This window comes from Rhinopithecus roxellana, chromosome 4 (genome assembly GCF_007565055.1).
Source record: "Rhinopithecus roxellana isolate Shanxi Qingling chromosome 4, ASM756505v1, whole genome shotgun sequence".
Taxonomy (NCBI): Eukaryota; Metazoa; Chordata; class Mammalia; order Primates; family Cercopithecidae; genus Rhinopithecus; species Rhinopithecus roxellana.
This window is the reverse complement of record NC_044552.1, coordinates 171,005,583-171,019,987: the sequence shown is the minus strand read 5'-3', so window position 1 is coordinate 171,019,987 and position 14,405 is coordinate 171,005,583. Positions and strand designations below refer to the sequence as shown.

The 14,405-nt window shown below is 34.1% G+C and overlaps 1 protein-coding gene across 2 annotated transcripts in view; it reads left to right on the top strand.

Annotated features, from left to right (window-relative positions):
* LOC115891968 (triadin-like) overlaps nt 1–14,405 on the top strand; it is a 134,267-nt gene that overhangs the window by 78,953 nt on the left and 40,909 nt on the right. For both annotated transcript variants that reach the window (XM_030929025.1, XM_010375403.2), the window contains exons 3-4: nt 6,058–6,216; nt 7,295–7,327. In XM_030929025.1, coding sequence (XP_030784885.1) covers nt 6,058–6,216; nt 7,295–7,327 — 192 coding nt within the window. The remainder of the gene's footprint in view (nt 1–6,057; nt 6,217–7,294; nt 7,328–14,405) is intronic.

Below are 14,405 nucleotides of genomic sequence, written 5' to 3'. Positions count from 1 at the left end.
AGCTACATTTCTGAGTCCAAGAAACCTATTAACTTAGTGGAGACAGCATTGTTTTATGCATATACTGACCCACCACTTCAGATTTTAAAGAACATTTTTGTTTTGTTTTCCTATCTGTTTTTCCTTTCTTCTCATCTGAGGCTGTGGGACGGGAATGAGGAAACACATCTGAAGTTTCATTTGGCACTGGGAAAGTTCTGAGGAAATTTGTTTACCTTCAAGACAAAGACTAAGTAATTTCACACGAATTTAAGCAAAAAATGACATGTAACTCAGGGCATATTAAATGACACATAATATGCTAAAATTTTTCTTAACTTGATAAAAATTTCACCAACAGAAGCAAAAGTATTCATATACATATTTGCAGAAAGGGAGAAAAACTAGTTACTTAAAATTATTTCTGTAGGTCTAGAAAATTATCTCTATGTATTTTGAAATAACTTTCCTCACATACCAAAATTAGAACCATCTAGATATCAATTATATATTACACTTAGAATATTGTACATAATCAGTGCTCAATAATTGTTGTGAAAGAGAAATCTCTGTTTTGTTTAGCCAACCTCATACTGAGTACTACCATACAGAAGGTACATACAGCAACATATACCAAGTTTACTTGTTCCTGGTTTGGGTAGCATTCATGACATTATAAAAAACCCTTACCTCAATTTAGTTCCAAATATTTGGATCTGAATATTTTCTGGGAGGTCAGGGGCAAGCATTAGTTGTTTCATGAATTCCAATGAAAACAGTCTTTGGATTTCATGGACCTTACCAAGCTTGGCTATGAGGGAGTAGTGACTAAGTGATCTCATGCTAATGTTTATAGCAACCTGCATTTATGGAGTGTTGTTGTATGTTTGAGTTAAATGGTCATGAAATTTAAACTGATAATTATCTAACATTTATTAAATCATATGTTCTGCCCTATATGCTGATATCGTTTGGTAGTGCCCCACCCAAATATCATCTTGAATTATAGCTCCCATAATTCCCACATGTTGTGGGAGGGACCCAGTGGGAGATAATTGAATCATAGGGGGCAGTTTCCCCCATACTGTTCTTGTGGTAGTGAATAAGTTTCCCGAGATGTGATGGTTTTATAAGGGATTTCCCCTTTCACTTGGCTCTCATTTTCTCTTGCTGGCCGCCATGTAAGATATGCCTTTCACCTTCCATCATGACTATGAGGCCTCCTCAGCAAAGTGGAACTGTGAGTCCATTATAACTCTCTATCTTTATAAATTACCCAGTCTCGCGTATATCTTTATCAGCAGTGTGAAAACGGACTAATACACATGCTTTACACCAAAAAGTTTATGTATACTGTGCTTAAGTGAACACCAAGAAGTGCCATCTGGTGCAAGCAGAGTCATGGGCAGAAGGGCAGAAGATTCCTGGGACCCCTGTTTTCTTGCCTTTCTGTGGAGTGGCTCAGAGAGATTCAGATGAGCAAATCTAGAGACTCCACCTCTTACTTGTTCTTTCCTTTGAAGGAAAGCATGAGGGTAGCATTAAGGTTGGGGTTAATCATTTGAGTTTGAGTGCTGTGCAGTCAGAGTTTAGGTGCCAAGTGCATCAGGGAATGCTGGAAACACCAGTTGTATAGCACTTGAAGACTTTGGGAGAATTGAGATAATACACAGGCCTCCTTGTTGAGCCAAGGGGAAGTTATTAGTTCTGGCTAGCAAGCTCAGAAGAACATTTTGGTCATTCAACAGACAATCTTGCTTATTTCTTCGTATTGATGTTTACTAATTACCAGGCATTGTACCATTTGAATTGTCTATATTATCTCATGTATTAGGCATAAGATCCTTATGCAGTCTTATTTTTTTTTTTTTTTTTTGTCATTTTATGGTTCAGCAAATGGAAGCACGGAGTACTTTATCCTTTTTCCCACTAACTGAATATGTTACAAATTGGAGTACAGAGAGGTTGAATAGAGGAATAACAGGCACTAGAGGGTTGAGGTCTTGATTTAGAATAGTGAGTTTGGAAAAGCAAGGCATTTCTAACTTTTATAGACGTGGCAAAAGTTAATCTTTTCAATACCATAGAGCTAATAGGTTGGGGAAGTACCAGGACTAGAGAAAAGTGACTGAAGTACCATGGGTACAAAATTGGAGTCCTCCAAAACACTCAAAAATTGAAATAAATATTTTCATGCAGAATTTAAATTTTCAAAATTAATGCAAAAATCTATGATGACAAAAATATCCACATTTTAAATAAAGGCAGAATGATTATTACTGTTTCTCCTTTTGTTTCAATATAGTTGGCACAGCACTGGGTAGGAAGCTTGAACTTGAATGCTATCAGTCTGAACTCAGAGCCCAAGCTTGTAACCATTGTTTGCTGATGTTCTCAGGATATGAAAAATAAAGAAGGGTCAAATATTACCCACAGACTCTGAGACTGATGGCCAAAGATAACAGTGAAATTATGGACTTGATTTTTTAGAAGGGAAGCTGAGAAAATGATTATTTTTCTTGTATAGTCCCATTTAGAAACTTAAGTATGTGCATAGTTTAGCTTCAAAACCAGGGGACAAATAAAAATCTTATTTAACTTTAAACTTTTCTTGGCCTCTCTTGTCTCTCTTGGCACTCTTTCATCAGTGCCAAGAATCCAATTACTGACCACAAGTAACCTAAAGCAGTTTTCCCGGCATTCAGTGGTATATTTTTTCTGTAAGAAACCTTGGATACAATTAAGAATGACTTGAACACTGAGAAATGTTTCTTATCTCATATAACAGAAGTGCTGAAGGTAGGGTGATTTCAACATAGGATACTTCAAGTCCTTAGCAATGTCATCGTGGACTCATTTTTTTTTTCTTCCAGTTTTAAACCTTGCCTTTCTCAAAGAGTCAGCTACTGTTCTCATGGTTACAAGATGACTGCAGCAGCTGCAAGCTTTTTTGTTCCCATGCAGCAAAGTCTTTGTTCTTCCTTTTAAGAGCAAGAAAACCCCTTCTAAAATCTCCCCACCCAAAACATGACCCTAGAAGCAATTGTGATTTTATGTTTTTTGTTTTGACAGCATATAGCACAATAGTTAAGAATCTTGTTTTGGTGGCTTAAAGTGGGTGTAAAATGTGGCTCCATCACTTACTAGCTCTGTAACCTGAGGCATCTTATTTAAATTATCTGTGCCTTAGTTTTCCTATGTTTTACAAAAAGGTAGAAAATAATATACCTACATCACTGGGTTATTGAGAAGAAAATGTGAGTTAATACATGTAAAGTTTTTATAATGGTGTTTGACTATTATTTTTAAGATGATCATCACTGTCATGTATGCAATTAAACTTAGGGAAACATGAAAGCTAAGAAAGTAAAATTACCTAAGTATCTCCTTAAAAAAAGACATCAATAAAATTTTTAGTTTGCATTGAATAATATTTTTTTCCATTGATATGATCTGAATTTGGATGTGAGGTCTGAAAGAGATAATAAGAATCAACTTCAGGACTACTGTCTTATTTAAGTGTGTGTGTGTATGTGTGTGTGTTTAGGTTTCGGAAGAAGTGGTCCACATGGCTGAAAATCAGAAAATCAGAAGCTGATCTCAAGCTAGCAATGATAACTTCATAAAAATAGCCTGCTTTGACTATTTTAGAGCCAGGCAATATATATGTGTCTGCAAAGTACATATAATGCATTTAAGCATAAGGATAATTAAACTAATTTCAATTTTGTTGGATTTTATTGTTAAGCTCTTCAGTTAACACTTAGAAAGAAGGGAAATGGAGAAATAGTCTCAATCTATTCTCATCATAAAAATCTCATTTGCAGATTTTTCCATTAGGTATAAAATATACCAGTGCTAAAAATGCCTTTAATGGTGCCAGGACAATCCAGTTCCTTACATATGATTCTTTTAAAATCCTCAATTGCAATTATAAAATTATATTTCATTTCCTTTGTCTAAGGTTTAATCTCACCATTCAAATGGCCATTTCTTGCTCACATGAAACTCTCTGGAATGTAGTAAAATGGGGTGCAAAGAGTGAAAGTACATTATCAATGAATCATGGAGACAGGCTTCCCAGAGAGCAGCATTTTATACCAGGGGTCACTGAATGGTCTGTGTGCTCCATGAATCCCTCAGAATGGAATATAAAATTAAAAATTAAAAAATTTCCCCAGAAATACTCTCTTTTATATAATTTTCCCGTCTCTATGAGATCTTCCCATCAGTATAAACCATGGTACATTCTTCCTATTTGAACAATGGTAAAAACAGAAAAACTCACTATGATCCTAGTTCCTCTTCTAGTATTACTCAATCTCTGTCATAGACAGAAAAATATACTCACTGCCTCTACTGAATTACACCTTCTTGGTTCCTTCTTCCTCTCTCTTTCTTGCTCACTCCTGCTCTGCCTGTCACTCTCTCCGTCATGTCCCCTCAGAATCCATTGCAGGCTTCTTCCTATCTCTCTGACTTATCTCCCTGACATTTGTTTAAGTGTCTCTGGGTCAGCTTCCTTGGTGATCTCACTCATTGTTATGGCTTTGATACCTTCTGTCTTCTGTTGGATTCTTAAGTTTCTGTTTTCAGGTAGAACTCCTCTTTTCTACATCACATTGCATTATACAAATGTCTACATCTTGATGTAAGTATCTAATAGGCAACTCAAATTTTGAAAGTCTAAAACTCAGCTACTTTTCTACTCCCAACCCCACCTGCACCCAACAAGAATCTTGTTTCTCTCCAGTCCTCCCCCAGCTCAGGGCATTTCCTTCCTTCCAGTTTCTCACACCAAAGCCCTAGAAGTTATCCTGAATTTCTTTCTGTCACATCACAACCACACTGGAAGCATCTACTATTAATTCTGTCTTTGAAATACATTCAGAATCTGATTGCATCTCACCACACACACTGTTACCACCCTGATAGAAATCACCATCATCTTTCTCTTGGATTATTTCAGTTGGCTTCATATTTGTCTTCCTGTTTCCAGCCTGGCACCCTTTCAATCTTCAGAACAGCAAAGGAAGTCAAATCACTTCATCTTTCTGCTCAAATCTTCCAATAACTTCCTATGTCAATCAGAGTAAAAGTCTAATTTTAGGTACTTAACCTTTAGATAATATAATACATTGATATAATTCTCATCTCTTAAATATATCAAACAGAGAAGAATTTCTGAAAAGCTAAAATAGTTTTTAAAATTAAGGAAAACATAGCTCTAAAATTTAATTACAGATGGATAAAAAATCAGAGGCAATTTATACCATAGTTCTAGATAGATCACCTCTGTAATCACATCCTAAAGGCTATGCTTGCCTCTTCAGAGCAGTTTTCATATGATTAGAAAAACAAAATTTTGGAAATTCCTAATCATTTACTTTCATTTTTTATGATTCAATCTTTCATTTCACAAACATTTTATATCTCCTAGGACATAGAAAAGGGAAGACTTATAGATTCTATCCATTGAAGTTACTAGCAGTTCGAATACTTTTTAATTTAATGTACAGGGATGACTAACAGATAAATACAATCTATTCCAACTAGAGCTTGATATGATCACTAACTTGACTATTCCAGATTCTTCCTGTGGTATCACAAATTAGAATAAATAGGCCTATCAGTCTTAATTTTGCCACAACTACCTTAGTCAACTTGCAGAACTTGTTATTTGTCTGAAAACTTACAGAGTCATCTTTTCTATAATGCTGTCCCATACAATATGGACCAAAATGATTTCTTCCATTCCTGAACATCCGTAACACAGCGTTTATTTGCAATCTGGGTAACATAAATACACATTATTTTAATTCATGCCTAATTTTTTTCCTGTGTTAACTCTTATTTGGATTATAAACTTCCCAAAGGCATTTTCTTTCTTGGCATGCATGCATATTATAGCAAGATAAAGTTTCTATTTCTGAGCAAAAAATTGTAGCCAGGAGATATTTAGAATGTTGAAATTGACATATTCATTGTGTCAAAAGAACAAATCAGTAGAAACGGCTTTTCTTAAGTTCTTTGGAAATGATTGCAATTTTTTTCTTTCTTTCTTTTCATTACTTTTAGCAAGCTCTATTGCCAAGATTGGCTCAGATCCTTTAAAACTTGTACATGATGCTGTGGAGGAAACCACGGACTGGATCTATGGCTTCTTTTCTTTGTTATCCGACATAATCTCATCTGAAGCTGATGAAGAAGATGATGGTGACGAAGACACTGATAAAGGTACAAAGAACATAGAGACATATCTAACTGCTAGGACCAATATTAGATATGTATTATAGTGGCTTGCCTCAGTTTACATTCAAATGAGCCCTTGGGGCAAGCTAAAACAAAATGAATACACTTCTCACTGCTAAAAGCATATCAACAGGCTGCCAAACACAGTAAATTGGTCTTTATTTGATTTTTATCTTATAGCTTATCTGTCATTATGGTAAAGATGTCAACATTAAATGCTAATATTAATGTAGCATTACAGCAAAGAGAGTCTCATTATGCACTACTATAAAACCACAATACAAACTCATATTTATATGATTCTTTGGAAAAAATAGTAGTTATTTTTCAAGTTTATCTCTAGGAAGATTAAAACAAAAACAGTAAAACTAAAAATACATGTAAGTGTTTTATACACATGTCACATTTATAGTCAAATAGCAGAAAGCAATCTTACTAAAAGTACAATCAAAAGAGTAAATATATTGAACCAAATGGTGGTGTAGAATAGAAGGGCACATTCTAAATGTCCTAACAATTATGCAACTAACCTCTGTGCTCTCTTATAAATATAAATGAATAAAAGGAAATAGCCAACTGAAACCACGTAAAAACTGCCATTGAATGGGTATGAAGAAAACAAAGCATTATGATTCCATCTATTAGATAACATTTTTTAGGATCAGTCTTAGTCATCAGAAATCATGTATTCAACCTTGACTACCAGGAAAGCTTTTATTATTAGAGTACTTTTATAACTTTTCCTGAATTTATATTTGCTTTGGCCCCAGTAAGAGTTCAAGATGAACAATAGAGAATTGAAGTTAACATGATATATAACCTATAATGTGTAATTTGGATCACTGCCATAATTTTATTGAATTCATAAAAATGAAACAATCTCATATAAATGTATATAAACAAAGTTTATACTTAAAAACTGGAATTTGGGAAGCAAAGTAATTTAAAGACTATGATTGTTAAAACTAATAGTTTTTTTTAAATGAACAAAGAAAGGGGGAAATAATGATGTCTTACTCTATGTTAAAATATTTTCTAATTTTTTGTTTCAATCTTGGTCTAGGAGAAGTAGAGGAGCCTCCCTTGAGAAAAAAAGGTTTGTTGTTTTCACCTTTGATAATAATTCTTTTTCTCTTATGGTAATATCAGTTTTCAGCATGGTTCAGATATATTTTACTTGAGTTGTAGGCTGAATTTATTTTAATATGAAGGTTTTGTTTAATAATTAGGTCAAGATTTATAGTCAGTAAAAAAAAAATACTCAATTTCTTTTCCAATGAAGGTGATCTCACTATTTTTCTGTTGATTATTTTTTAAATGCCTTCTTCAGTAGATTTGTATGGATTCATTTATATACAGACCAATATGAGCTGGAATTTGAGGAATGAGGGGAGAATTCTGTAGCCTTAGAAATGGCCCAGAAAATGATGACACCCATGATTTATTCTCACTATGGTCAGATGTATTGATTTTAAATTTTTATTCTTATTCTTTTCCTTCTTATGTTCTTGCCATCATTATTTTGCATGTTAGGTGATGACTGTGGGCCAGGACAACAAGATGGTGAGGGACATAACAGTCTAGGAAGCAAAGGCATATCCAGTCAGTATGTGTGATGTGTCATTGTCATAGAGTGGAGTCACCCGGATGTGCCTGGATGTGCTGTGGAGGAATTCCTTGCAGGAATAGATAAGGTGACTGAGTGAGGAGGTCACAACCTGAATGAAGAGAATGATAAACCTCGGACAAAGGAGGACAGCAATGGGGCAGGAATTTCAGAAGCGTAGGAATTTTGACAGGCAGGGGTAGGAACTTCATGGAAGTTCCACTGGGGAGCAGGTAGTACCATCCTGAGGTACATTTGTTGTGAGAAAAGAGCCAATATTTAAGCCAGATTTAAAACAATTGCAATGTTTTAGTCACTGCTACACATAGGCAGGCTGTCGAAGGTACTTACTCAGGAAGATAACCCTGGCTTCTGTTGCTGTCTCCTAATACCTACTGTGGATTCAAACAGCAGGATCCAAACTTACAGTTTCAGCCTTCCCCGAGAAAATGATGAGTACCTCACACTATCTGGGGTAAAATCCACTTAGTGTATGTTAAATTAGAAACTTTGGATTTGTAACTTATGCAGCAAAAAAGAGCTAAGCCAATCAAACTCAACTGTGGCAAGGCATCCAGGAATGGAAATGTTTATAAAGCTCTGTGAGGAGAAAGGAAGGGTTTCTACACCTAGAAATCCAGAATGAGAACTCGAGCACTCAAGACAAACTTCAACCATGAAATTCAGGTTTAGAGATTCTAGATTTGTCTATAAACTTCAAGAGATCAGGAGCAGCGTCTTTCTGTAGCTGATTTCCCATAGAGAGTGAACATAGACAAACTTTTAAGTGAGATATTAGTCATTATCTGGAAATAACAGCTTATGCATGTTTATTTTCATTGGAAATGGAAGAGGGGAAAACAGATAAATGATGTTTGCTCATTTATACTTATAAACTGAATTCCATAAGACTATCATAAAGCCATATTTTTCATAAATTAATATTTACTATTTAATAAAAAATCTTTTCTTGTGATTTAAATTTTTCTTTGAAATTATTTAAAAATTAAGCTTCATATAGTAATTAGTATAAACTGCAAATTCATACAAAGCTGTTTTACTATTGTTTCTTAAATTATTTCCTTGATTGAGCAAATCAAATTTTTACCAGAAAAACTATTAAATAGTTGTTTAGGGTACTTTTAAAAAAATGTTAGAAATGCTTATTAGTCAAAAATAGTCTAAAGGATATATGTCCTTCAACACATGTACACTAATGTCTTTAAAGATTACATACTCAAAATTAGGGGAATTGACTTTAAATCACCTGAATATATTTTCTTAACAGTATTATTCACAGTTGCATGAAAAAAATTGACATTTAAGTAAAAATCTCAGCTGCCCTATCTTGAGTACAGAGGCTATGTAATAATAAACCCTAATTGAAAGTGAACTCAAGAAGATCATTTCATTGTAATAATTATTTTTTATGTGTAAGCTTTTCTTTCTAGAAGTATAGAGGCAATGAGAGCTTTAAAGTAGTAGGTAATATTTTATAAAACATTTATAATATATATTTTACATTTTAAGTATACTTTTAACATTATTATTAGGCGAAAAATTCTATAAATTACTCTTGTCTTATAGGTTATTTTCTTCATTTTTACATTTACAAATTTTGGTTTAAGAAAGAATTTGGGGGCAATGTAGAATGATAGTCTCTTAAAACATTTGATTTTCACCCATCTAAATGACTCCTCATTAATACTCTTGTCAATTCATATATTTCAATAATATTTAGTCATTTTATATTGCCTAAATTATCAGGCTGTAGCATTTTTTATTCTACTGTCCTATGTCTACCTAAAACATTTTATTTGAATACACTTAGTTTTATTTGTTGAGTTATTGCTATTCTTAACAAAATAACAATTCAGCCTGCTTGTTATTTGTGGTTGAAGTCTGCAGTTCTTAATTTGATATGGAATAATGGTGTAGTCAACTAATCTCAGGGTTGCAGTATTGATTATTAAACGGATTATTAATATGGATGAAATATCTGATTCTGTTAGTCCGTGGAATCAGTTGTTATATATAAATATAGCTTCAGGGTATTACATGTGGTACCTAGTGCCTTTATGTTCTTCATGCATAGTTATTTTTCAACTTGTCAAAATTTTAAAATACCTAGTTCTATTACAAAACACTTCATGATGAGACCCCAAGGCACTGAATCGTTAGAAAATACTATATTTTAATACACAATTATCTACAAATTATAACTATGAAAACCAAATACTATTTATTATAAATCGCATTTTCTGAAATAATTATTTTCTGTATATAGTGGTATACTATCTGGAAGTGTGCTTTTAAGCAATATTTTTCACACTGGGGTATACATCATGGAAATGTTAACACCTCATTTTCTAAGGGGTAAATAAGAGTGGAGAGATTTAAAGGAATTGAATGCCATTTGAGTGTTTTTCTAAAATTGATCTGCTTGAGAGCATGCCCAGGTTTATAACTGTACTATTTCTACTTCAGATATAAATAAATTTGTTGTTGGTTCTTCATGTCATTTGACATTACTTGGAAGGAGACAAAAAAATTAAGTAACATTGCCCCAATAATATTGTATGTGTGTGTGTGTGTGTGTACAGATGTGCATAAGGCTTCTCAATATTTGTATCTTTAAAAGTAAAATATAGGGCTAGATTTGTTGATGAACCCTGTCTTATTCTAACTGTAAAATACATTAATCCACAGATAGGTGAATTACTTTTAAAGCCCCATTCACTAGATGGCATTCTAAAAAAAAATTCCACTTTTCAGGTTTAATAATAACTTATGAAGATTTGCAATATATTAACCTTTAGATTCTTAGATTCTTATAGTCTAAAGGTTAATATATTACAGGATATGAAATCACAGAATATGAAGGAAATTTTAAAATTTCAATATACACAATTTTTTTCCTTAGAGAATCATAATGTAGCTCTTGAGTAAAATTTGTATGAGAGAGGTGGAATGAAAATATGAATTTAAAAAGAGAAAGATAAAAAATTTCCAAATGTTAAGAAATAATTTTTGATAAATATTTTAAGTTGATAATGACATCTAAAAATATTATAGTGTTTGGATTCCATCAACTCAGTTTTTAAAAGGGATATGGCAACTTTATTTTTAAATGTCAACATTTACAATAATCTATAAATTATACCACTTGTAATCCTTTAACTTATGATGAAAAATTTTAGAACTTGTGGGAAGGGATGCAGAGTTTTGCAAAATTTCTGAGAAATGTAAAAGGGAAAAAATTGAACATGATTGTAATAGAAAATAAACATTTTGCTTTCTGGATAACTCCTAGGTTTCTGAGTGAGAGCAAAGCACAGAGGTCTAAGATTTCATGACGGCACAATGTATATCCTTAGCTAATCACTAATACAGAATACGGACATGTTTTATGCCTTCTGGGATTAAACTCAATCAACAAATGTATTTTTCAATTAATCTTTTTCAAGTGTTTTCTGTAAGAAAAGCAATGAGCTGGTAGAAGAGAACATGTACTATGTGCTTACCACATTGCTAAAGACTAATGATGAAAATTTATTAAATAAAATAATAAATTACCATAATGGAGTTTTGACGTGGTATTGCTAGCATCAGGATCAATGCAACATGTTATTTTATAGCTTAAGTAATTGCAAAGGTGTAAAAGATCACCTTACTTAGTAAAATGTCCTGCAAATACCACAGTTAAAAGTTTAATGAATACATGATCAAACAAGACAGTAAATAAGATAGAATAGTTGGGGCATTGTATATTTGATAAAGATGAGGGTAAATCTTTATATGATTTTATCATTAATAAATTGAACTGAAAGAATATGAAAATATGAATAATAGTAATGATATCACAAATGGATATACTCTATTTGTTAGAAATATGAATTAATTTTAATTCGCTTAATTATTCATAAAGACCCAAAGTTAAAGTTAAAACCAGGGCCAGACTCAGTGACAGATGCACACACACACACACACACATGCACATACACACACACAAACACACACTCAGAGAGAAAGAAAAAGGGAGGGAAATAAAGAGAGAGCGTGAAAATCCAAAAGTCTTAACGCAAAGTTAAAAAATATACGTTTTTTCAGCATAGGTATCTTAGTGTTTTTCTCTATGTTCAAAAATAAAATACTGGTTTATTACTGGTTTATTTTACTAATAAAATACTGGTACTAACACTTTTAAGTGCAACTTAACAGATACACCTATCTATATCTCCTTTTTATAGTTTATTCTTAAACCTCCATCTATAATACATCTGTATATAAGAATAATCATTACAGCATCTATATCCTTTGGAATATGTAATTTTAGAGGAGAATAATAGGCTCCTAACAAGAAATTAGGTTTTGTAATGTCTTTTTCCTGACATGTAGCTTTAAAGTTGAGAAAGAATAATTGTAGTCATTCAGAGTTATGCACATTTAGTTTTTTGGACAGGAGAAACTGATCTTTAATTTTAGGAGTATGGTGGCCTTGTGGGCTATAGGTTTACTCTTGCCTTAGAGGAAAGCACCAGAAGCTAATCTACATTATGTTTAATTTCCTTTGTTGCGAACTACTTGCTCTTTGAAATAAGAAATTGTCCTTAAGGATAAGCTGGACCCAACATAAAGGCTGATGTTCTATGAGATTGTACTTGATGCATGTCAATGGCAGAGGAAGAGATTCCTCACTTAGAGCAAAACAAATTACATTTCCCCCTATAGTTGCATGTTTAAATTTCCCTAAAGCTCTGCGAGTTGAAAAGAACTGCCTGGTAAATTTTAACTCAGTTCTTTCATTGTGTATTTTTCTTACTTTATTACAATCCACAATAGCTCTTGCAGTCAGAGTGAATGAGAAAGAGCCAGAAAATTTAAGCATCATAAATATTCAAGACTTTAGGATTAGGCCATTCAGAAGGTTGTATCGCATCATCGGGAGTAAGATGGATGGACGTATGTGTGTGTCAGAGCTTTCATTGCATCCATCTTTGCTGGCAGCTTCAGTGGTTTACACCAGGCTGAACATTAAGTGTCTGGAAAATATGGTGCATGAAAAAAGGAAGGAGAATGGAAAGATGACTAAACTTGTTAAAATTCATAGCCTCAGAATATTGGTTACTAGGTAGGCCCTAGTAACATTGTTAAGTATACATTTATCTTTGGATATCGCCTCTAAATAAATCTAGATCAAAACTCATCTCCATAACTGCACCATTGCATATCGCTCTCAGGCTGCAGGAGGAGCTTAGAGTTTTATCTTCTGCCTGTCTTTCCCAATCATGGATCAGACTTGTGATGGGGATGGGAGGGGGACAAAGCCCAGAGAGAATAGACAGTAGATGTGGAGGTTGGCTCAAAATGAAAAAGGCTGAGGAGGGGGAGGTAAAAGGAGATATAGGATCCAGTCACTTCTCCAGGTAGTTGCTAAGAAGTAAACTCTGAGACCAATGACTCAGGCAAATGTAACACTTCGTGCTACTAAAAGAGCTCATCTCTGTCAAGACGGGCAAACTGATGAAACAAATAATGGTGGGTCAAACCAGAGCCTGAATTAACAGGCCAAGGAAAGCAAGAGATCAGGTTTTGGTGCCAACATCAAAAGGTATTAAAAGAGTCTCTGAAGCAACTCAACTCAGGCCCAATCATTTTATGTAGTTCTTCTTGGAGCAAGAATAATTTCATTGGTGTTATATTTCTACCTGTACCTAAGATGAATAATAGAGAAAAGGATGTGGGGGGGAAGCTGTTAGGTCTAATGTATTTCAGAATCTTCTCTCTGCAGTTCTGTGTTTCCTGTTTCAAATTCAAGAGAAACTAATGTGCTAGTTGAATGCAGATGGCTTAAAGTTTTACGTATTTTATAGATTTTCATTTAGAAAGGGTCTGTTGAAAAATAAAACAACAATAAAAAAAGCATAACGGAAGCCTTACCAATGGTTCTCAACTCTGTGTGTCAGATTCAAGTGATGTCTTAATTAGAACTATTTTGCCCATGAGAGACCAAAATCCAATTCACACTTGCTTAATGAAAAAAAAAAAAACAAAAAACTTTTTTGGCCGGGCGCGGTGGCTCACGCCTGTAACCCCACTTTGGGAGGCCGAGGTGGGCGGATCACAAGGTCAGGAGATCCAGACCATCCTGGCTAACAAGGTGAAACCCCGTCTCTACTAAAAATACAAAAAATTAGCCAGGCATGGTGGCGGGCGCCTGTAGTCCCAGCTACTCGGAGCCTGAGGCAGGAGAATGGCATGAAGCCGGGAGGCGGAGCTTGCAGTGAGCCTAGATGGCACCACTGCACTCCAGCCTGGGCGACAGAGCGAGAGTTGGCTTCCGAAATGACTTGATACAGTTTTTTTTTAATTACGTTATTAATAAATCCTCTTTCTTCACTTCTGGAACCTGCTTTCCTTCCTCTGTTTCATTTGTTTCAGTCTCAGGCAGGTTTTTCTCTCCTAGTGGCTCTTATGGGGATCAGAAAGTTGAGGCCACAATTATTTTACCTTAACAACTCAGTAGAAGAGCCTGTTCTCTTCCCCAATGTCTCTGCAAAAGCATTTG